General features: G+C 54.4%; 5 protein-coding genes across 5 annotated transcripts; 2 read left to right on the top strand and 3 right to left on the bottom strand.

Annotated features, from left to right (window-relative positions):
• Positions 1-2081: 2081 nt before the first annotated feature.
• G6M90_00g013540 (uncharacterized protein) lies at positions 2082-5583 on the top strand (the record flags this gene model as incomplete). The annotated part of the gene is made up of 3 exons (XM_014693681.1): positions 2082-2158; positions 2290-5518; positions 5578-5583. The coding sequence occupies 3 exons, from the start codon at positions 2082-2084 to the stop codon at positions 5581-5583; spliced, it is 3312 nt and encodes a 1103-aa protein (XP_014549167.1).
• Positions 5584-7038: 1455 nt separating this feature from the next.
• Positions 7039-11513, bottom strand: G6M90_00g013530 (uncharacterized protein; the record flags this gene model as incomplete). Its single annotated transcript, XM_014693682.1, has 6 exons — positions 7039-7371; positions 7435-7645; positions 7710-8153; positions 8360-8691; positions 9069-9162; positions 9328-11513. 6 exons carry the CDS (start codon positions 11511-11513, stop codon positions 7039-7041), a joined length of 3600 nt encoding a protein of 1199 aa, XP_014549168.1.
• A 1873-nt stretch (positions 11514-13386) lies between these two features.
• Positions 13387-15006, bottom strand: cdb4 (Curved DNA-binding protein; the record flags this gene model as incomplete). The annotated part of the gene is made up of 4 exons (XM_014693683.1): positions 13387-13619; positions 13685-14491; positions 14554-14742; positions 14982-15006. The coding sequence occupies 4 exons, from the start codon at positions 15004-15006 to the stop codon at positions 13387-13389; spliced, it is 1254 nt and encodes a 417-aa protein (XP_014549169.1).
• A 1206-nt stretch (positions 15007-16212) lies between these two features.
• snf5 (SWI/SNF chromatin-remodeling complex subunit) lies at positions 16213-18459 on the top strand (the record flags this gene model as incomplete). Its single annotated transcript, XM_014693684.1, has 1 exon — positions 16213-18459. One exon carries the CDS (start codon positions 16213-16215, stop codon positions 18457-18459), a length of 2247 nt encoding a protein of 748 aa, XP_014549170.1.
• A 673-nt stretch (positions 18460-19132) lies between these two features.
• On the bottom strand, positions 19133-23826 carry pds5 (Sister chromatid cohesion protein; the record flags this gene model as incomplete). Its single annotated transcript, XM_014693685.1, has 3 exons — positions 19133-19741; positions 19814-23260; positions 23365-23826. The coding sequence occupies 3 exons, from the start codon at positions 23824-23826 to the stop codon at positions 19133-19135; spliced, it is 4518 nt and encodes a 1505-aa protein (XP_014549171.1).
• Positions 23827-23910: the final 84 nt, after the last annotated feature.

Here is a 23910-nt window from a genome sequence, read left to right as displayed (position 1 = left end):
GACGCCAACAATTTAGTAATACTACTCCGTACTTGGCACACACAGCGGGATGTGACAGTAGAACATGCAGAGCCAACGGCGGACTGACGTTGGATTTGCAGGCAAAGGCGTGCAGGGCCTCTTGTGGCTAGACGCTCGTAAGCAGGGTGCGAGAAGAGACGAAGGCGCGTGGCGGTCGGGATGCGGACATGGGATGTCGTCGAGTTGAATGCATAGTAGTGCCTGACATTTTAACTGCCCTCACTCTCTGATAGATGAGATACAGAGTGGTTGGTCCATACATAAGCCCTGTGATGGCGTTTTGTTTCAGTATCAGAGAATAATGCGAGGCTCGTCTTTTAACTGGCTGCCAGGTACTCCGTTGTATGCTCCCTTGACTTGAGGGCGGGTTGTCGTGCGGTGTCGTGGCAAGGTTACACGGGCTGCATCACTATTCATTTACTATAACTCAAGTAAGTAAGTATCATATCACAAAAGATTTTATGGGGTGTTTTTTTAATTGGATGATACATGTCAAGCGGAATCGTTGGCGGAGGCTCGAGGTTTGCGAAGAGACGATTTTGAACGCCCACATGGCAGTTGCGTCAAAAGTCTCGGGTGTCAACCAGACTCTTGCGTGGTAGAGAGCAGCAATCCGAGAGCACAATTGAAGCCATTGGCCCTCCACGCTGATCCAGATCAGCGCTCGCGTCGCTTGAGGCTGTAAGGATACAATATGCGGAAGCCTCAGCATTCGGGCCGGGACATTTGAAGCCTCAAGTGGTCCAATGCTGGCCGATCAAGGTGGTCTCAGGTGCTCAAGTGCTGGTACTTGAGGAACCCTTGAGACCGCGATGCCGCGTAATTCACTGTACCACAGTGTGCTAGACCACCAGACAATTGATGTGCAGGCTCCCCCAGCCAGCGCTGAGGTCCAGTCAACGCTCCGCCAGCCCGACAGATGCTGCACCCACAGCGGCGCTCCTGACTCTTGCATCCGTGCGTGCTCTGAGCCCCAGCCAGCACATGAGTTGACGTTGACCTGGCCTGTTACAGAGTTCCCATGTGCCAGCTGGCTCGTTGGGTGGCCCATTACTCGGTAGCTAGCCAGTGAAGCAGCACCAAGCTGGATGGGAGCCCCATGCGTCCTCCTCCCTCCACGTCCTGTCAATTCAACCGCCCACGAAACCCGCTCCCATCATCATCACCATCAGCCTCAGTGCTCTTTTTTTCTCTTTCCACTCTCTCTCCTCCATCCTCCATCCCTTCTTCCTCCGACCCCCAGCCCCCCCCGTCTTCCCCAAATGAGGCTTTGTATATTGATCGTTTTTTAACTTTATTTCTGCCTCGCTTTCTTCCCCCTAGTGGCACTTCTCGCCGAGACCAGCACTCCGGACCGACGTCGTGGCTGCGGCCAGCCCCCGTGTACAATCGCATCTTTGGCTTCATTGACAAAGGTGTGCTGCAGCTATTGTCGCCGCTTCTACAGCTGTTGCCTGCCGCCCGACGCCCGACGCCCGACACTGCCGTTCGCCAAAGACGCAATCCCAATTCTTTTTTGGCCCCGGCATCCCTTGCTGCGTGTCCACCACCGGTCGTCTCGGTCCCCTCAGCAAAAATCCCCGCGAGTCTCCTTCGGCCAGTTTGTTGTCACAGTACCGTCTTGTAATAGCTGGCTACTGGACCACCTGGTGTTTTCTATTTTCTTGTGCGCCTTTCCACTCCCTTCAAGACTTTTGCCTGCTTCGTCAGCTGTCAACTCCTTGATCCTTCCATTTCGAACACGAACACGACTTTCTTCACACGCCTGCGGCCGTTGCCCTAATCGCATCCCATAGTTCATACGACATCCGACGCATTTCAAACAAAGAACATTAATTATATCCATCTCACCTAAAGGCTGCTCATTGTACCTCATTGTCATGAGGCCAACTAGGTAATTGATAATGTCAATGTCCAGATCAGATCATATGCCACCAGGTTTTTCGTCCCACCACTCCACTTCTCAGGCTGGTCGATCTCAGTCACCTGGCAGTGGTAACTCCCCAGTCGATCCGTCTGCTTCTGCTGGAAGATCTCCTTTTGGCCTTTCGAGCGGCATAATGGCGGGTAATGCGCGCTCCGGGGCCGGTTCTCCGTCGCACGACTTGGCTGGGTCCAGCCGGCTCTTTTCCAAAAGGTTGGTGGTAGTGGCCACGCTCCATGTGCGCAAAGCGAAGCTTTGCAACGCGTAACTACGGTCCCTTTTTTTCGGGTCGTTTTACGCTCTTTTCAGTGAACCTGTGCTAATCAACTTGCTTCCACAACCAGAGCTCGCGAAATCCAAGCCCAAGAAGGCATCCCAGGTCTGCCACTCAACCCATGGGGTGGCCCTCCTACAAGCGGAAATTCGACTCCTCTTCGCGAGAACATTCCTGAGTCTCCCACCGACGGCTTTCCTGACTTTGGCCACCTTCCGACTCCCGAAAGTATGCCTCACACTGGCAGAGCTCGGGCCGGCACAGTTCCTTCTCGATTGCCCGGCGGTCCGGTCAACGGCCTCTTAAATATCCCTGGACTGACCGTCAAATCTGCTCGAGTTACTCCGGCCCAAAGCCCATTCGGCAAATCGCCGTCGCCAAACCTTGACCATTCCGACGGTGCAACCGGTGGTTCTGCTCTTCTTTCTCGGCTTCGTGCCGGGTCTATGCCACAGCGTAGCCAATTCAGCACACTCCCGGGTACGACCTCGCCCTTCGGTCCCTCCATCTTCAGTAGCTGGAACCCCGCCGGTGTTGGTCGTGAGCGAGGGTCAACTCTGGCAAGCATCGCAAGTGTTGGTTCCAACGGACCCAGTTCGCCTTCCCAGTCTCAGTTCTCCAAGGAAGGCGGCGGTGACTCTGATGTGCATATGCGCACACTAGACTACCTCGGTCTTGCTGAAACCCCTCAGCCTCCTCGAGCTCAGTTGGCGACGCCCTACATGGCCAACCTGGATTTCACCAGGCAGTCGAATCGCTTCAGGTCATATTCAGTCAACAATAAAGACAGGTACGCCGATGAAGAAGATGACTACGATGTTGATGGCTTGCCCATGGAAAGCCAGTACGTTGCTCTCCAGGATCAGTTAGCTGCCACGAATGCGGCAATTCACAGCCACAACCTGGCTGTTCAGGCGTTTGTAAACCAGGCCACGGCCACTCGTCCTCGCGCTCGGACTGCTGGTGTTCTGGAAGCTCCCGGCAACCGGTTGTCTCGAGCCCACATTCCCAGCAACGTCGGAATCCCTAGCTCGGTTGCTCCCGCCGAAATTCGCTTGCAAGATGGAAAGGAATATGATGACCTTCCTCAGGCAATTGCTGGCATGAACCTTGGCAGGTCCAACAGCCGTAACGCTGGTCTTCTCAATGCAGAAGAACAAGGGTTGGAAGGTCCCACAAGTGCGTTGTGGCTCGGCGGTATTCCGACATCGACCACTACATCGACCCTGATTGAAATGTTCAAGTGTCATGGCCCAATTTCGTCGGCTCGTGTGCTCACACATAAGAACTGTGGCTTTGTCAATTTCGAGAGGGTAGAAAGCTCGGTAGCAGCAAAGGCTTCAATGAACGGCAAAGAGATCTTTCCTGGTGCTGGGCCAATTCGGATCAACTTCGCCAAGCCACCCTCAGCATCTAATACCCCAGGCCATGACGGCGTATTCCCATCTCCCAGCCCCGATCCGTTTGCGAAGGGTCAGGACAATGCCAGTGGGCCTGGGCTCACGACTTCTACCGATGGTACCTTGACAGTTAATGGGGGTACTTCTACTCCAACTGTGCCACCCATGGCCGATTTAGCCGAAGACATGATGGAGATTGTGACGCAGTTCGGAGCAACAGATGAAGACAAGGCAGCTGTTTCACAGTATATTCAATCAGCGACACATTACACAGCCTATGTCGAGGAGATTCCTCCTATCCGTGAGCCCACCCACACGAGGGTTCATGACGCCCCGAAACTCAGGGACATACGAAAGCGTATTGATAATCAACTCCTGTCGAAGCCTGAGATTGAGAACATTGCCGTCGACATGCTTCCCGAGATTGCGGAGCTCTCCTCAGACTACCTTGGCAACACTGTTGTTCAAAAGCTTTTTGAACACTGCTCTGACCAGATCCGAGACGCCATGCTTGCAGAGATTGCGCCGCATTTGGCTGAAATAGGAGTCCACAAGAACGGTACCTGGGCAGCACAAAAGATTATAGCCGTCTGCAAGACACATGAGCAGAAGACCACAATTGTTGAGCACCTCAAGGCGTACACTGTGCCCCTATTCCTTGATCAGTACGGCAACTATGTACTCCAGGGCTGTTTGAACTGGGGACCTCCGTATAATGATTTCTTCTTCGAGGGAGTTGTTAGCCGCATGTGGGAAATTGCTCAAGGCCGCTGCAGTGCTAGAGCCGTGAGAGGATGTCTGGAATCCAAACTTGGCACAAGGGCTCAAGACATGGTTGTCTCCGCGGCCACTGCCATACACAGCGCGCAACTAGCAACCAACTCCAACAGTGCACTGCTCTTGACGTTCTTCCTGGATTCTTGTTCGTTCCCAAAGAAGCGCACAGTCTTGGCCCCGCGCCTGGTTCCTCACCTGGTCTACCTTTGCACCCACAAAGTGGCTTATGTTACTGTTCTCAAGATCATCAATCAAAAAGCTGAACCGGAGGCTCGAGATATTATACTCAAAGCGCTTTTCTTTTCACCCAACGACCAGGTCCTTGAGGCCATTCTTCATGATCCCAACTGCGGCGCCACGCTGATCTTCAAGGTTTTAACAACCCCATTCTTTGACGAGAGTACTCGGACCCAAGTCATAGAAAACGTCAAGACGGTCCTCCTCAAGATCAAGGCTCAGCCTAATCAGGGATACAAACGATTGATGGACGAGGTTGGTTTGTCTACCCGAGCTGCTCCCACTCGCGAAAACAGTAGCACTTCCGAGGGCCGACAGAGACCAACGTCTCGACAAGCCAACAACAGAACCATTAATGGCCAGCATGCCCAGGGTGGACAATCCAACAACCAGCCCTTCTTCAATGCTCTTAACGCTCAGCCCAGTGCGGCCGGCTTAGAGACAGGGTATGGCAATCAAAGAGGTGACACCGCCGACGCCAACGTTGCTGCATTCCAACAGTATGGGCAAGGCATTATGTATGGCACCCCAGCAGGTCCTATGGCTCCAGCCGTGAGTTTGCAGCAGCTCCAGTACCAGCAGAATATGTTGAACCGACCAACGCCGCAAATGACGTACAGTTATCAGACAATGCAAGCCCCGTACGCAACATATGGCGCACCCCCAGCTCCAGCTGTTGATCAGTATCGCCAGCCAAACTTGGCCAACGGAAGTCCTATTCAGCCTCCGACATCTCAGATGCCCCAGATACCAACTGGGCAGCCGCCCTATGCTCCTCCGGGCTTTGGCGTAGGGCTCGGCGGATACAGCTATGGCAATATGGGTGGGATGCAAAGCATGGCGTACATGCCTCAGGATCAGAGTAACAATCGACGTGGTGGTCGCGTACGTGATGTTCCATCCTTTCGATCGATACTGATAAAGATGCTAACAAACGCTGATAGAGATGAAAAACATTCGAAACTTCTAAACGACAAGGCACCGGCTTCCCCTGTCCGTTTTCCCTGAGTATCAGACCACACCTGGCTTACCAAAAGTTGAGCGGTGGAGTTTGGGTTTTCGAACTCGGTAGACTATGCCCTACGCGTTAGGGCTGTTGAGATGCTGCAATTAAACCAGCCTCCCTAGACGGTTACTGGCAAAGGCTGCTGCATTTTTATATTTCATTGTTAGCTCACCAGCCCCTTTTCACAAGCTCTTGCTTGCTTATTCTCAGCCCGAGGGACAAATGAAAATGTGTCGGGCAGGTCTCTCACATTCTTATTTGCGTCGAGGGCCTCAAAGAGAACGCTGGTGTTGTATCCGTTTTCTTCAAAAACTAACCATGATGACACGCCACGCCTCCCTGAATTTAACATGAAAACCATGCACCAATTCGAATTTTTTTGTTTCCTGTGTCGTCTTCTGGAGTAAACTTTTTGATGTCTATGTTTGCACCAATTTTTTTTTGGTGTTCATTTGCTGCCCATAGGGTCGTACGGTGGATTACTTTTACCGTTGTGTCGGATGAGATGATAGCTTGTTGGAGTAAAGGGCATTATCTAAGAAGGGACAGACAAGACGTGGTGTATGGTGCTAGAGAGGAACCTGAAGATGCATCTCATGATTGTATCGCTTGACAGAATAGGGGCTTTGTCGACGTTGATAGTTCTGTCATGCTACTTCTTATGTGGTTGTCTGATGTTTTGGTCTGTCTTTTGCCTGTCTGAGCGCATGACGAGGGCGTACGCTTTCCTCTTTAGGACAGTGCAATCACGCCGTGAGTACATGGTGTATATTAGAGATGGTTTCCGGGAGACACGGGAGTTCGCTATAGCATCGGTAGTTCAGCATATACAGTTCTGCGGCAGCAATGATTCACAGCACACTGGCACACACACACAGGTGACGGATGAATGACAGCATAGGATAAAAATAAGCCTCATTATGGGGCGACCATGCACCATGGATCTTGCCTCGCCTGTTCCTCTCGCTAGTCTTATTCATGACAGAACCCAAAAAGAAAAAAAGAGGAAAAATAAAACATGATACACGTGGTCAAACGAGTTTTTCTTGCTTCCTGACGCCCCCTACTCGCTCCTCATTCTGAATGCTATCTGAAATTATCTAGTACATGGAGAAAAGCGGTGTGCCAAAAGGACGAATGGCGTGTGTATGTTGGTGACAAAGGGTTCTAGCTGTGGACATGACTCGGCGATGTCACCGTGCGGGTGATGGGAAGGTAGATGAATGGGTTGCGGGAGTGTAAAGGGTATATTAGGGTTATTCTTCAAAGATGCCCGCCTTTCGATCTTGGAAAGCGTAATATCATTGATGCAAGGTAGGTTTTAAAGGTGGCAGGATAAATATGCGTCCACGTACAGTGGCTCAAGGCGGATTGAGAGATTGTTGTCTAGTTCCGATTCCTAATCGAGATCCATGGTGCCTTCGCCATGGTCAACGGTGGAAGGCGGTGTTGGTTCCGAGACGGGCACGCAATGGTCCATCTTCTGTGCATGGGGGTCGTTGAGCCCAGTTGTCGATGCAATAACGGGGGAACTAGCCTCTGCTTTAATGGGCTGCGGTGCAGGCGTAGAACTGTCCTCTGCTAGAAGTTGCCTGATGCGAGTGCCCACAGCGTCCATTTGAGCGAGCATGGCGCGGAGACCGAGGCGGTCCCCGGCGGTAAGCTGGCCTGAGGCAAGATTATCGGCGTTGCTTTTGGCCATGAGGGCGAGCATACTGTCGTCGGCGGCGGTCTGGATGTTTTCCACGGTTAGCTCGGGAAGTGGTCAATGGCTGGTTGGGCATTTGGCACTTACCATAAGAGCAGCCGTGAGTTTGTCTACACCATCCGATCGATGTTGCTGGAGACCTAGCAAGTTGAGAGAGACTTGCATCTCCTGCATCTTGCGATCCAAGGCAGAGCCAGCTAGTGGGCTCGTGGAGTCGCCATGGCTTGGTGGGGTGGGATAAGGAATGAGCTTGGACTCGTTCTGTCGAGAGCCATAGCCAGCCCCCTGATTCCTCAACCTATGGCGTGGCGCGGGTTAGAGTCCGTATGTACATGGTTTCTTTGTGAATCAAGATGACTTACTGTTGGATAAAGTCGAGAATCACGCCCTTGGCCGGAAGCTTGTATGTCCGGCCAAAGGAGCGATGGTCGGGCCAGCCGGACGCGTCAGGTTCGTCGGGCTCATCGGTCCAGTCAATCTCAATGTGGCCATTGTTCTTGAGGCCACGGCCAAAGGCAGGCGTCACTGTCTGGTTCCCCTTGAGCCTGCGGAAGCGATGGGCCGGGGCGAGACTAGGGACGTCAATGAGGATGTCGTCTACGTGGGCGGGACAGCGCCAAGTCTTGAGAACAGGTGGCACGGCGAGAGGCGGATCCAGACAGTCAATGTGCCAATAAAACGAGCACACGCTGCAAGGGATGATGGACCTGATCTGAGTTGCTGGCTTCTGGCAGGAATGGCACAGTACGGCCTGTCCGTCTTCGCGCTGCTTGAAGAAATCGGGTTCATCCGTGCCATTTCGCTTCCTGCAATTTGAGCCACTTGTTAGTCCCAGAGCGTGCGTACAATGTATGTGTATGTACATGATGTATGTGATGTTGGCAGTGCGAAGGGAGGGGGGGCGAAACGCGCAAAATAGGGCGGCGTCCCTCATCGCACAAATAACTTCACTCGACGGGCTCGGGGGAAAAAAAAGAGAGAAAAGAGAAGAAAAGCAAACAATGCGACTCACCTCGCTGTCTTGTTGCTTACCACCTCCTCATAGTCACCATCAGCACCGGCCTTTACTCCTTCAAAGCGGTTCTGCACGCGCTTGGGTAGACTGAATGCCCGGGGAATGCTCTTCTCTAAATTGTTGAGCGCGCTCCCAAAGATTCCTTTGTGAATGGGTACGCGCGAGGGGTATCGTCGAATGAGACACTCATTGCAATACCACTCGTCAGGCAAATCATCAGACTGCACCATGTCGACACACTCAAAGTGGAACGACCGTGGGCAGCCATCGCAACACACGACATCACCCGTGTTTCCGCATGCTGAGCAGTATTCATCATTGTCGGCGTTCTGCGAGATGGTTGTTAGTTGCGGTGACTCTACGCCTCGGGCGCCATGCTTGTCCAAACAGGACGTGTTGGGAGTTCCTCCACCATCTTCCACATGGACAAAAAGATGAGGCAAAACCGGGTTGCACGCATGCAGTTTCCTGCAGCCACTAGCAAATTGCTCAGGTGCCGTGGTGATCCGTGGTGATCCTAGTTCCGCCGTGCGACCCAAAACATGGCGTGGCCCTCCCGAAACAGCTCCCCAAGCACAGTCTGAGTCGCAACTCACTCTTGGCCGCGGGAAAATGACTGAAGGGAAGGGAAAGGAAGGGGGGGGAGATGAAAACATAGACAGTGCCGTGGCGATTCTGCGTTGCCAAGAAAGAAATCGTGACTTACCGGATCCTTCGGAGCGATACCGTTGAGTGATGAAGAATTTAGTTCATGAGATGGCCGCGGCACACCTGCGGCGCCGCCCTTCTTCTTGACCGGCCTGCCGACGACATGTTAGCCACCATGTTCTGTGCCAGGTCGCGCGTGAAGATGAATTCCTGTCAAAAATGCCTGGAGCCGGCCGCCATGGCCTCCTCACTCCGTAGGCTTGCACAGTTGCATGCTGAGATTGTAAAGTAACGAGATGGGGGGGGGAACAACTCACGATGTCTTGACGCGCAACCCCGTCTTCTGCTTCTTGGCTGGCCGCAGCGACGTGGGTGTAGCGGCCCGGGATCCCACCGCAGAACTTCCATCTCCCGGCAAGGAGAAAGCAATAGGCGAAACGGTCCTCTCCAAGTCGTCGTTTGGACGCTTGCTGGCCGAGCGAGTAGCCCTGGTGGTGACAGAGGCGGCAAGGGACTGGCGCGTCCGCCTCGTCGTCTTCACAGGCGTCGTCTCACGGTCTGCGGCAGGGCCGGCTCGGATAGAGCTCTCATGGGGGCTGAGGTTGTTCGTGACCCTCCGCGCAGTCCGTCGGCGGTCCCAAAATGATTCCTCCTCCTCCTCTGGCATAGGAGCCGGGGCGTCAAGGGCGTCAATCTCGGCGTCCTTGGCTGGTGAAACGGCTGGTTTTTCTGCCGACTTGACCTTGAGGTTGGGGAAGAGCTCTGCAGCGGAGACCCGGCCAGGCATGCTGGCATCATCAGCAAGGCAGGACGAGGAGATGTGAGGGCGCGTGCGACTTGTGTTGGGAAGGGTGGGAGAGTTTGGTCGGGATGAGTTGGACACGAGCTGTTTGCTGGAGGCGACAGATTTGCCGCGGGTGGTGATTGGCTGGGATTTTGGCGCAGTCTGGGACTTGGCCCCAGTGCCTTTGGTGGTGCCCTTGGTGGTGCCCTTGGTGGTTGGCGTCGTGGTGGGCGTCGTGGTGGGCATGGCGGTGCTGGCCACGGCCACGCTTCCTCGTCGAGCTCCTCGCCCTCCTCCTTCGACTGCTTGCTCGCCCGCTGCTTCGTCTCCTCCTCCTCGTACGGCTCCCCGGCCTGCTGCTGCTGCTGCTGCTGCTGCCCCTCGAAACGCGCTGGGGCTGTTGAGGCTGCTGACCCTCACCTCGGGCGACGACATGCTTATCGCCGTCGAGAGTGATGAGTCGCTGGACCCCGAGTCTCGTCGCGCGCGTTTCCGCGATGCCGGCGTCTTCACCCTGATGATTTTCGTAGTCGCCTTGTCCGTCTGCCCAGTGCCGACGGCTCCTGCTCCTGCTGCTGCTCCTGCTGCTGCTGTCCCTTTTCTTCCTGGCGTAGCAGCGTTGGACGTCCCAGGCCCGGCACCGCCATGTGAGGTTTTGGCCTTCTTGGCCGCTCGTGTCATGCTCTCCCGAGGCAGCCCCTCCGGCTCGTGGATGAGATGCGCATACGGCGCAGCCATCGCTTTGTGCGGCGTGAACCTGCTGTTGGTGGCAGGAGGCACGAAGAAGTAGCACCCCCGATTGTCCTTCTTTCCTTGGCGCTTTCTTTCCTCAATCTGCCTGTAAAACTCGTCCATGGTTTCCTCATCAGCAGTCTGACTGAAAACATCCTGAATCATGGCCACAAAGTCCCGGTCCCCGCTCTTCTCCTCGTAGAGCGTCTTGAGAGCCCAAGCAGTTGGGTAGCGATAATGCTTCAGCGCTTCGTCTACAGCTGCCTCGACCACCTTGTCCGTGAGTCCATGCTTTCCGGCTTCACTTCGAGAGTGGCGCTTGACTGGAGTTGCGGGCTTTAGCACAATGCTTGTAGAGCTCCTGCGTTCCCGCGCAGGCGATGGTGCTTGTGCCGCAGTGGTTATTGTTGTCGTTGGCGGTACCGCCGCCGCCATGGTCCTCTGCGCAGGTAACGACACTCTGCGCGAGCGCCTGCGACGGGCATCGCCTCTTGGATCATACTCCTCGTCGTCTGCCTCGTCGTCCTTTGTTCTTGCAACCAGCGACTTCCTTTTGCTGGCAGGCGCGGGAGGGAACAAGGGAGAGACTGGCGGTGACACGGCCGGAGACGCGGCCGCAACAACATGACTGTCGTCGTGAGCCGGAGTTTCTCGTCCCGGCGGCTTCTGTGGCGGGTGCGTAGTGGAAGTCTTCAATATGATTTTCCTCGTCGGCATCCCATTCTCCCCGCTTGTCTTCTTCGCCTTGGGCAATGCTCCCAGGGGGGCCATATTTTCCAAAACTCCGCCACGCAACAATCCAGCCTCCTCGAAGCTCGGCTTGCTCTGTACAGAGGGTTCCAGCCATCGCTGCATGAAGGAGCGCGATGCCTCATTTGCGGAACTCCGTGACACCTCCAATGGCTTGCTCACCGTGCCTCCATTTGGTTGCGCAGGACTCGAATATCGCGAGGCCGACCGCGAGGCCCTCGCACTGGATGATATCATTGCTGTGTGTGCCCAAAAAAAAAATCGCCTCTTGCCCGTTCATAGGTGTTGGGGGTGCCCGTCTTATGCGCGCCCCTTGCGGTGGTCGCGGGATCAAGGCAACGCACCTACTCGAGCCTGGCAAACGGTTCGTCAGCAACGGTTGCGGGACAAGGGAAAACACGCGGCCACGCGGGACTCCGGGGCGTATTCACTTGCTGCGTGAGCTGTAGCATGGATTCCGGCTACCGAATCGCGCTTTTTCGGTGCCTTTGACGCGCTCATAAGGAAGGGAAGGAGAAGGAACGTCGTGGAGGAGTCTCGGGAGGGTCAACTCAGAACTGGGTGTCTGGAAATCTGGGTGCCCGGGGCCTGGAACGTCGACAGGCTGCCGAAATCCATACATGTCTGGTACCAGTTGACCGCACAGAGAGCTGTGGGAGAACGCGCGAGACGTGCGAGGACTCGCCGAGGAGGCCCTGCGGCACCTGCGGCCGTGCTATGCCACGCCTGTTTAGGCAGTGTAGGACAGGGGGGGCACAGCGCTCAATGCGCACTGGTCATGACATCTCAGCGCCCGGCCGCCTCGACCTTTGCCACTGACTGAACCTGGGAACATTGGGGGGGGAAAGTACCAGTTGACATGTACCAGCATTGAACCTACGTACTTAGAAGTACCTACTTTACCTAGTAGTTGCTCTGCAGAAGTCATGGGAACATGGAATGAATATTGACGCGAGCCGTGCTTTGCTCAATAACGTCAGTTCCTGCACTGCAGACAAACAGCACTCACCCAGTCGCCGCTTTGGGCCGCGGTGAGTGGCACAACAGCCAGGATTTGTCCTCGATCCAAGTTCCTCCAAATTCCTGCTCTTCCTCCATCCCGGGTCCCGCCTCGTCCGCGTCCTGCAACCTGATTTCTCGTCCGACTATCCCCTGCCGGTTTCTCGTGCAGCTGGCTACCTACCTAGGTACTTAACCTACTTAAGGTATCTATTGCGCGCAGGCGGCTTCGAAAATAATTTGGCAGATACTCGGGCGCAAAAAAAGGGGGGGCCGCAAGTCATCTAGCATTCCCTGCGTTCCAAACGTCGGTACTAGTAGTATAATTAACTAGCAAAACGCGACCCATCATCCCACGTACCGGGCTCAAATGCCGACCAGCGTTCAACAAAATAGCCAACTACCTGAAAATGAGGTGGCGACGTACCTACTAGGTAGGTACTTAAGTAGGTATCTACCTCTTCATATGCCCCTCAAAATGCTCCAGAACCCCCCGGCTTGCACATGTATGGATGTGCGGGCTTGGCTGCCAAGCAACATGGGCAAAGACCAGTTGATACTAGTAGTAGTAGTACTATGTAGTACGACTGCGTACTCCTTGCTCTCAAATACCGAGCGGGCATAACATTACTCCCAGCTTCACTCCCCTAGGCATTTAAAGCGAGCGGGCTAATCGACAACAACAAGGGCTTTCCGAGGCCGTCAATTGACTTTCACGGCAATTGGGCCATTGCTCACCTCACTCAGTCACTGACCCATTCATATGTTTTTATCAAGCGCCAGAAACAGCGTTAGTTGTCTAGATAGTATATCCGTCTCACCAGCCTCACACGCAAGCTCGCTGTGGAGACCGCCATATCACCCAACCAGGCCAGGGGTGCCAAAATCCACGTCCGTGTCCATAATGTGCGAGACTTCCACCGTCACTTCCTAGCTGGAATCCCATGCTACAATTGCCCCCTCAAATATATTTCACGTTCCCAGCCAGTGGCGTTAATGGTCGCTTGTTGCTGCTCTTTCACCGGCGAGTTTATCGCCTTGTCCCTAAAACTCGGACAATGACTAAAATACTCCTCTAGACATCAACCCTGACTTCCTGCACTTGCCATGCTCACTCGTCGCTGTCGTCGGAATCGTCATCAGAATCCTCGGCGGCGGCGGCGGCAGCCTTCTTGGCGGGCTTCTTCTTCTTCTTGCTCTTGCTCTTCTTTCCAGTGTTTCTGGCCAGGGGCTGCTCCAGAATCTTGAGAATCTCCTCGTCGGTGATCTTCTTGTCCGACTTGACCTTGCTCAGATCGAGGGCAGGAGGGCCACCCAGCTTGGTGATGCCGTTCTTGGTAATGGCTATTGCGACGTTAGTTGCTGCTGTCTGGTAGCGCTGCGTATATTCCATCAGATGCTCTACTTACCAATCGTGGTGAGCAGGCGGGCAACGGGGGCGTTGTCCTTGTCACCAACAAGCTCATACTGGCGGAAAACATTGCCACGAACGCACTCAACGACACCAGACTTGGCATCGCGCTCATCTTCGAGCTGTCGCAGGCTGAAGGGGAAGGTACCAAACTTCTTCTGGACCTCGGAAAGGATCTTGCGCGAGGTAGGGCGCTTCAAGCCGTAGGTCTGGGTGGTGCGACGGTGCAGAGTTGCACGCCCATCCAAGGCCTTGCACTTGCCGGAACCGAGAGACACGCCCATCTCGACACCCCAGACCTCGGAGATGGCGGGAACACCGTCGCCCTTGCCGCCATCCTGGGGAGCAAGAACAATTTTCTTGGTGCTCTCAATCTCATTGCGGTCGAAGAGCCATGAGGTGGTACTCTCGACGAGGTTGCAGCCATACGCCTCGCAAACCTTCTCAAGCAGGCTGGTCATCTTGGCTTGGGTAGGAGGCTTCTGGGAAGCAGCCTTCGCCTTCTCCTCGTCGGTGCCCTGAGCAAGGAGGCCAGGGGGGACCATCAACCGAAGAAGCAGCTCATTTGCGTAGTGGGTGGCCAGGAGCAGGTCAGCGGGACGGCCAGTGAGAACCTCGTCCTTGTTTTCGCCCGCCAGGACGGTGTCACAGACAATGGCGCCGAAACCATCAATCTGAGCACCAAGCTGGACCTTGATGGGTTCGTTGGGCTGAATCTCCAGAGTGGCCTCGCTCTCATCTGAGGTCAAGGGGGTGTAAGGGGTGACATATGAGGCAGGCGAAACAGTGGTAGGGTGAGAGAAGCCTGCCATGCTCTGTGTTAGCAAGCAAGGGAGCAATTCGAAATGAGCGGTGCCGACAACGAACCCTTGGTGATCTTTTTGCCGCGGTAAACCTTGCCGACCTCTTCCTCGAGTAGCTTATCACCCTTCTGGCAGATGTCGACGATTTTGGCACCGGGGACACAGAGCTTGGAGACCTCAGCAAGGACCTTTTCAGAAATCTGACCAGCAGTCTTGTACTTGGTCAGAGTGTCGGGGTTGTTGAGGGAGTAGTCTGTACGCGTCTGGTCAGCGGCCGGGTTGAAAGAGGTCGTGTGCCCATTTGGAGCCCAAAAAACAGCCTCGTGAAGGGTGGTCGTGGTGTATTGACTTGACTGTTGGCTGCCCATCAATGATGAATGGCGGGGTAGGTTGTTTTCTGTGCGCGGGAAAGAGGGGCAGCACTTGAGCTCCAGGGTCGAGACTCGAGACAGAGCTTCCAGGCTGGGTGCTGGAGGGTGCAGAGATACATACCAACGGCGTCCTTCTCGTCCGACATGATGGGCGACGCTTAATTGCACAATACTGACTCTTGGTAAAGGTACGGGGCGTGGTGTTGGAGACGGGAAGGTGGGAGTGGATGGGGATGAGCTGCGAGTCTTTGGCTTTGTGGGAATGGGAAGCAACAGACAGCTGGACGCCGACGAGTTTTGCTCCCGTGTCAGTGAAGAGGGGCACTGGACGTCGCATGTCCAGAAATTGCTGTAGGGATTTGGACCAGAACCCAATCTAGCCCTGCTCGAGCTGCGAGTAAACCCTGGACTGGGCCGTTTCCATGGTTTCTGTGGGCATCGCGCGTATGTAATATCGCCTGCATCGCCTAGGCTGGCCAGCCACAAGCAGACCGTGGCCGATTGTGGATATTTACTCTGCAAGACGCATCTGTACTCCGTACGTACATCGATTTGCTACCTACCCTGTAGCTTCTTGGTGAGCTTTTGCCGTACCATAACCAAGACTGTCTCTGGGGAATCGGATGTTATATTGTGGGTGATTTCCGGAAGCCTGATGCCCTGGCGCTGGTATTTCTGATCGTGACTTGCCAATAAAGTGCCCATCGTAATTGTGACTGGGTGAAGTTTACTTCTGGTATCATGGTGACCTCACAAACCCTAGCAGAGCCCAGTTATCAACAGGGGAACATCGATTGAACCCACACACTGAGAATATATAACACACAGATGTATGTATGTATAGACTTGGTGCCATATGAGGCTAGTTGCCGAGACTATGCTAGTCAACATGGTACCATGACCGGAGCAGGTTTCTTTATATGCCGAGACTTTACGATAAAATTGACGAGATTCCCATTCCCGCTTCGGATTCCAAGTGGAGACGAGCTAGTTGCGACGGCGCCCTCTAATTCGCCCGTTATCACCGGCCCGTCGAGTGCAAGGGACGAGTACCGGTACAAAGTATGGACATCTATTTATGAGCAACAATTCGTACATGTACTTATTCTGCTCAGCCTTCCGCGCCGATTGGCAGCCAGCAATAGGAGCGTGCCAGTCCCAGTCCAGTACGAAACCCTTTCCCAAAGCCATAGATTTCAACATCAGAGCCTCGTCTCGTCGCCATCGCATATCCCGCCCAACCCAACGATACCCTGCGCTACGGTATAAATCACAACCCCTGCGCGTCTGCTTGACGCATTTGACGCTACCGCACCGTTGCGGCGACATCGCTGCGTCCAGCAATCGCGACCATGGCGACACAACTAGCCACCTCGGAGCCTGCGCCGAGCGTGAGGCCGACCGCGACGTCTGCGACATCAGCACCAGATGGTGATGAAAAAGATGCCGTGCAAGGCTCATCGCCGGCGGAAATACCCGTACGCACAAAGGAGTCGTTCAACAAACTCATGGTTGAGCGTTACACCATGCGCGACGCCATCGCCAGTGCTGCCCTGGGCGAGCAGCTGAATCAGACACGGCAGTCCTCACAAGAGATGCGTGAGAAAATCCACGAGTACAGAATGGTGCGGAACGAGTACAAGCCCTGGTTCCCGCCAAGCAGGCTCTACGGCGAAGGGTACAACGGATTTGGAAACGGATACACCGAAAACCAGCAGCCAGCCTCCAGAATCATCTACCCAGCGCAAAAGCCACGACCCGGACGACGGACGACGCCATCATTCAAGTTTGCCCGCAAGGACATGCTCAAACAGGCAGAGCAACACGAGGAGCTAGTCCCGCTACGCCTGGAGGTAGAGTGGGACAAGGTCAAGCTTCGCGACACGTTTACTTGGAACCTGCACGAACGTCTTTTGGCTGTCGAATTGTTTGCGGCGCAGCTGGTGGAAGACATGGCGCTGAAACCACCTGCGGCACAGCCCGTGTTTGAACAAATCGTTCAACAGATGCGGGAGCAGCTGAACGATTTCTATCCATTTGCGTTCGCAGAGGAGGATGCCCTCGACCCGGAGCTGCCGTACTCGGCCTACAAGAATGACGAGATGCGCATTCTGGTCAAGCTGAACATCACAATTGGCCAGCATACCTTGGTAGATCAGTTCGAGTGGGAGATCAATAACCCCAACAACTCGCCAGAAGAATTTGCCGCCAACATGGCGCGCGACCTGTCCTTGTCGGGCGAATTCACGACGGCGATTGCACACTGCATTCGTGAGCAGACGCAGCTTTTCACCAAGAGCTTATACAGCATAGGGCATCCATTCGACGGACGACCGGTCGAGGATTCGGATCTCGTGTCCGCATTCTTGCAAACTCCTCTTCCCGCCGTCTTCCGACCACAGCAGCAAGCCAAAGAGTATGCGCCGTACATGTACGAACTCAGCGAAGCGGATCTGGAACGAAACGAAATGGTGTTTTCCCGAGAACAGCGGCGCCAGAAGCGCTCCATCAACAGACGAGGCGGCCCGCAACTCCCAGACCTCAGAGAACGACAAAGGACCATTCGTACCCTCATCGTTTCGTCCGTATTGCCTGGTGCGGTCGAGGACGTCGAGGACAGTCGACTCTACAAACGGACGGCTGGCACAATCAGGAAGAGAACTGCCCGTGATGGCGAGATTTCAGAATCCGAGGAGAGCGACGACTCATCCCCCGACTCGCCCGCACCTTCACAGATGGCTGGCACGGCGCGCACAAGGGGCATGCGAGGGGCTGCGTCGGCTGCGCAGCAGCGAATGGCGAATATTGGCCGCTCCGAGACGCCCGAGACTGGGTCGTTGCATCACCACGAGACTCGAACATCGCGCCGTGGCCGGGAAGAGACAGAGGAGCCCTCTCACCTCTGGGTTACACTGAAGGTGAGCAGGGAGAAGCTGAGGAGAGTCATCAAGGGCGACTATCGCGACCTGAAGGCGCCTTCACAGCCGCAGACACCGGTCGTGGCCCATGCCAGAGCGCCAAGTGCATCGTCAAGCATACCCAAACCGAAAGTGCCATTCACGCCAACCTCGGCGTCATCTACACCTCAGCCAGCAGCTGCACCAGCACCAACGGGGAGCGGTTCCAGTTCCTTTCCTGCCGGCCAGCTAGGGCGTCTCCCTGCTCCTCCCCCTGTCCCCGGACAGTCACCTCCCCCAGCCGTGAGTATTTCTTCCCCCATTGTCACCGACCACGTCCATACAGGTCAGAGCCTAACATGTGCGTCTCGTCAGCCCCCTCCGCCAGAGTGGCTTGTCAACGCCCTCAAAGACCTAGAGAAGCAGTACCCCAACGGAGACAAGTTTGAAGCCATCATGAAATACTCGTACCTCGACCCCGACACCGAACTTCCCCTCCAACCGCAGACGCAGCCGTTTCCAGAGGGCGTTAAGTACGCCTGGCTCCCGCGCATTCGCTGTCTCGACTGCGCCACCAAGCTGTACACCCCTGGCCCGGACATGACGGCCCAGAAATTCGAAGCGCACTTGAAATTCTCTGGCCACCGGGCAAAAGTTAACCAGAGACTTGCGGCCCAAAACGGCGGCGCGTCAGGTTCATAGAATTCTCCCCCCCTTGGGCGCCTGCATGGTCTCCAAGACAAGGACGGAGCAAAGAAACAAAAACGAAAAAGACTGTAGATTTCCTGTTGGCTTGGCGCTTGAGAAAACAACCCACTGTATATATATATATATTTGCCCATTGTTCCTTTTTTCTTTTTTCTTGGGAAGTGATTTGGATTCTCTCTGGTCGGCTGGTTGGCGTACCCATATTGTCTTGTGGCTGCCGTTGTTTACGAGGGCAGGGCGGTGGTTTATTTTTAACGAGGGAGAGGGCGGAAACATGAGGGATGCGTAGAGGGTAGGATAGGCGAATCGAACGCTTTCGAGATTCATCCACTCTCGTCCAAGGACTGTGCTGCTCCGCGTGACAGGCACTCACTCCTCATCTCGGTCTGGCATGGGCTTCGGCTAACACAGTATTTGCATTTGGGCATCATGACTCCTATCGTAACACTACTTGGCCACCCCCCCCCCTGCTCCCCTGAAAAAAAAAGGTCCTCTCGTACACAAGGTAAACCCCTCCAACAGAGTAGCACTAACAAGCAACTGTTGCCCAGTCCTATTCTGAACAATGACAAGCGAATTCCAATTCCGCGGCCTATCCATGCGGACTGTCCACTCCTTCTGGAAAAAAAGAAAAAGAAAAAACGACAAAAAGTTGCTCAGCACCCACTCATTCGTCCACTTCCATGTCGGAATCATCCCTAGTCGCACGTCCGCCTCGACCTCTTGCTCTTGATGTACGATCTAGCTTAGCCAGGACGCTAGCTTTGACAGAGGCCGAGGCTTTGCCCTTTGGTGAGGAGGCGACTTTGGAGCCTTTGCGCTTAGCCGGTGCCTCCTCCTCATGCTCCTCTTCGCCCTCACCTTCTGCCTCTTCCTCTGCCTCTTCCTCTTCATCAGCGGACTCAGCATCATCATCATCATCGTCAGACAGCTCTGAACCCTCGTCGCTTCCACTCTCCTCTACGTCCGAGTTCTCCTCGCCATAGTCCCATTCCGCTACTCCCTCTAGCATTTCTTCCTCATCATCCTCATCAGCCCGCTCCTTGTAGTCTGATACTTTGTGGGCGCGACCACTGCGACGGCGCTCGGATGGGGCGACTTCATCCTCCTCCTTATGCTTCTTGGGCTTGGGTGCCTTCTTGGGTTTGGCACTCTTCTTCTTAGATGACGATATTTTGGAAGAATTGGCTTTCGATTTCTCCCTGATGACTGTCTTGACTTGAGTCCTTGGTCGCTTTGCTGGTGGGTCACCGTGCTCGTGGATAGACTTGCGCTTCTGATCAATTCCGTTAGTATTTCGCTAGGGCCGGGCACTTGAGTGTTACTGGGGCGTCGATGAGGCGCTCACCTTTTTGCGATCCATTGCACGAAGCAAATCATCCAACCTCTCGTCAATCTCATCAGGAATATACAACTTCTTTGCAATCTGCTGCGCCACCTCAGCAGATGGCAGAGCAGTATACAACCCTGACGGAACGCCAACCTTGTCAGGATGCGCTTGGAAGATCCAGCCCTTCCTCTCCTGATACTTGCGAATCACTGCTGAGGCGAGATCACTAAGCACGTACAGATTATCGCTAGCTTTCGGGTTGATTCCGTCCTGTACCTGCTTGACCCTTTCCGTGTATCTGTAGATCAACGAAATATTGTCCTCCGTCGCAATAGCGTTGAGGTAGAACAAGAAATAGCTTGCGAAATCAACCAAGTCGTCCATCTCTGCGCTGTAGTCGGGGTGGTGCGCAAGCAACGGTATTAAGCGGCCCATGAGAGCTTCCATTACCCTTTGCTTCTTCTCCTCGTAATATCGAGCTCTAGATCGTATCCATGTCTCAACTCGGTTTTTGAGATCTGATGCGGGCTCGAATGCGACCAAGAACAAGATGGTGTGGAATCTAGGCCTAAGCTTTTCGCGAGTGAGGTAGTTTTGCAGCTTTTCCATGAAATGTCTGCGAACCTGGAGTTCACTGTCCTGTACCAGCTCTGCCATCTTGTTAAAGCTTGTAGGCTCCAATTTCTCATCGTACGCCTTGACTGTGCAGAGTTTCAACATCAACAGTCCAGCTAGTAGCCGAAGGCGCTTCTTGTGGTGCAATGGGGTGTCTTTGGTTTTGCAGAACTCGCCCTCTGTGACCACAAACGTTTTGAGCAGCTTGAACACAACTTTGACGCGGTCTTCAGCATCGGGCTCCCTTTCGGCCGCAAGAGCTTGGTTTACCAGAATTCTGAGCGAGAGGCATTTGGCTTGCAGCTCCTCGCTCATGTCCGCATCATCCACCCATGATGGATCCTTCTCTGTGGCATCTGTCCGCACTTGGCGGAGGATCTGATTGATCGTCAAGTCACGAATAGCCTCGTCCGAGTCGGCCGTTACAGACGGTACGAGCCGTTCAAGTTGCGATATGGACGCTAGCCTGGCCAAGAAGTGCGATGAGCCATATTCCAGGCCCTTCATGATATTCCTCAACAAGTTTGTAGCTGTTACTTTGCTCTTGTCGTCACCCTTGGCCAAGAGAATATTGACGGCATATTTCGCAGCTCTGGGTGGAGACGCGTACTGGGCGTAACTCATTAGTGATTGCGTAAAACTTCGGTCATAGTTGATGTCCTTGGGATACTTCTTCGCATACGAGGAGTATGCCTTGAGAATATCAACCACCGTTGGGTCATTGATTTTCTTGTCGCTTGGGACGTGCTCAATGATTTCACGTCGCAAGTCCTCGGCATGTGCCTTGAAGATGTCTGGGTTTCGCTGTGATATGTCGTTTAGTACCAAGTGGGCAACAGCAGCAAACCCATCCTTGTCACTCTTGGAGTAATCCATGATTGTCGCAAGATGGCTTCGGTTGAACATGAGGCAACTTGATCGATAGAGCAGTGGGATGAGCGTTTCTAGGCAGACAACTGCAGGCGTCCCTTGCAGCTTGGTAATGAGCTCACTGATGGCTCGTCTGACAGTTTTGAAGTCGCTCTCGGACTCGATCGCGTATTTGACTAGCTGATAGCTTCGACGGTCGTTGAGTTTAGCAAACTTCTGCAGATCTCCGCGAACCTTTAATGGCTCTGGAAAGAATCCGCCCAACCACTGGAACGTCTTGGACAGGCTGGTCTTGACCTTGTCCTCATTCCCGTCGATGACTCCTCCATTATATGCTTCGCACTGTTGGATAAAGATACCGACGCCCTTTGCAAACTGTGGTTGGCGGGCCTGCATGGCGAAGAAGGCCTTTTGTGCGGGCACATCCAGAGACTTTAGCATGAGAAGGATCCTTTCAGCACGAATTCTGTCCTGGTCTGCAGCAGTGACGCCACCCTTACCCTGAGAGCCAGCAGCACTCTTGCCGCCTTTCCCTTTGACCAGAGGATACTTCAAGGGGACAAGACACTCGAATAAGACCCGGTCGAGTAGGACGTTGAGGTCGGGGTCATTGGCGTAGAATGCGTTGATGATGCGAGACGGCACACCGGACAGGCATGCCGTTACTGCCTCCTGACCGTCTGAGATTTCTCCTGCGCCGACCGCCCACAGCTTTCCAAGCAAGACCATAGCATCGACACGCACCGCTGGTTTTCTGTCGCGGCAGCGATCAGCCAAGCTTGCAAATATAGACCCCTCCTTCTCTACTCCGCCGGTCACGCCAAGTTTCAGAATGACGTCGCGAAAGGTGAAAAGCTCAATGGCCTTGACGGCGGCCAGACGCACCTTTTCTTCGCTGTCATTCAGTTTGTCCACCAGGCCCTTGATCAGCTCTGTTTCGTCTTCCCTACTCAAACCAATCCCTCCCGCGGAAGTAGACAGAATGTAACCGGCAGCGGTGACCCACGCAGCTCGAATTGTCCCTGCCTTGTCGTTCTTTCTGCCAACGAAGTTGCGATAGGTGGCGTGATGAGTTTGAGCAAACGATTGCGGCGAGTATGGCCTTGTCAATGCATTGGTTTCTGTGTCAATGACTGGAGGGGTACCAATTGCATCATCCATCAGGCGTAGGGGTGGATAGGCTGCAGGGTCGAGTGTGGGAGGAGCTGGCGGTCCTGCTGCTCCGATGCCTGAAATCATATCTCCAAATGCCTCCGTGGCTATGATTCGCAGGTGAACATTGTCGGCCGACAGCTCGGCGTCGAGCTGGGGAACGACGTTTTGCAGAATGGTAGGAGCAGCTCGCCAAAGTTCTCGGATCAGCATATGAGCCTGCCGCAGGCTTTTCAAATCCGCCTCTGACGGACCGGAATGACCGTCTTCCTCATCAGACTCCTCTGCATGGCGGAAGCCATTACTCTTGGTAGCAAATCTCGAGGCATTGAGAATGACGTCGCTAAAGTACTGGCTGACATATCGAGACATTTTATCGGCGCAGCCATTGCAGATGTTCTTGGCCATGACGTAGGCGGCAGGCTCGGTTTTATGTAACAGGGTAGCCTGTTTACCATTCTGTTCCTTGCTGCGACCACCCCCCGGTGGCGCTGCTCTGAGGAATTGGCTGATGATGGCGTCGATGACGGTCGCGGGTATGCTGCCAGGGGATTCGTCAATAACCTCCATGAGCATCTCGGTGAGGCCAATCTCGACGTCCTTGGCAACCTGTTCCTCATTGGAAGCTCTAGAGCTTGTCGACACGCCATCAAAGGTCGAGTTGAACAAGCGCAACAAGAGGTCGTCGGCACCGTGAATTTCAGAAAGGAGCAGTATACTTTTGACGTCAGACAGAGACATCAATACATATTTGTGCTGACTATTGTAGGGATTTGTAGGGTCGAAAAGGGCCGGTAAAATGTCCTTGATAAAAAGAGTAAAGATCATCTAAACAGCCACAATACACGGGTCAGTATTTTGGCGCGACATGCAGAGAGATGTAATGTAGATGGACTCATTCTATACGGATGGGACAAGAGAGAAATACCCACCTTGAGTTGATCGTCTGTGAATGGCGCTTCTGGTACAAACAGACGCAAGATATCCACCAGACAACAGGCGGTATAGGCCTTGACACCTCGATCCTTGTGCTGCAGCAGGTTGCGATGCGCCAGGCTTGTGGCGACGTGTTTAAGCGAGTCCAATTGCACGCCCCCCTGATCGAAATCGGCGAGCTCCTTGGACAGCCTCTCGAGACGATCCAGCAGCGTAGCGCTGGGGATGGGCTTTGCCGGCCGCCAGGACAGCTCGTCGTCGAACTCGAGACTGCGCTGCTCCACGTCGTCGTCTTGGTCTTGGTCGTCATCGCCAGCTGGTACATGATCCGGCTCGGCCTCGGACGCGGACGCGGACGCTGGTTCCGGCTCGGGCTCTGGGATGTCGTCTTGCATGGGGTCATGCTCTTCTGCCTCAACAGGGTTGGGCTCCTTGGCCCTGGTACGGCGTCGCGCCATGTCGTGACGCGGGCAATTGCGGTGATTTGGGATGTCGATAGTTTCCAAGCAAGGAACCACAGCTCCCCAGATGTCAGATGGAGG

The sequence above is a fragment of the Metarhizium brunneum genome, chromosome 1 (assembly GCF_013426205.1).
Source record: "Metarhizium brunneum chromosome 1, complete sequence".
Taxonomy (NCBI): Eukaryota; Fungi; Ascomycota; class Sordariomycetes; order Hypocreales; family Clavicipitaceae; genus Metarhizium; species Metarhizium brunneum.
This window is presented reverse-complemented; position numbering and strand designations above follow the sequence as displayed.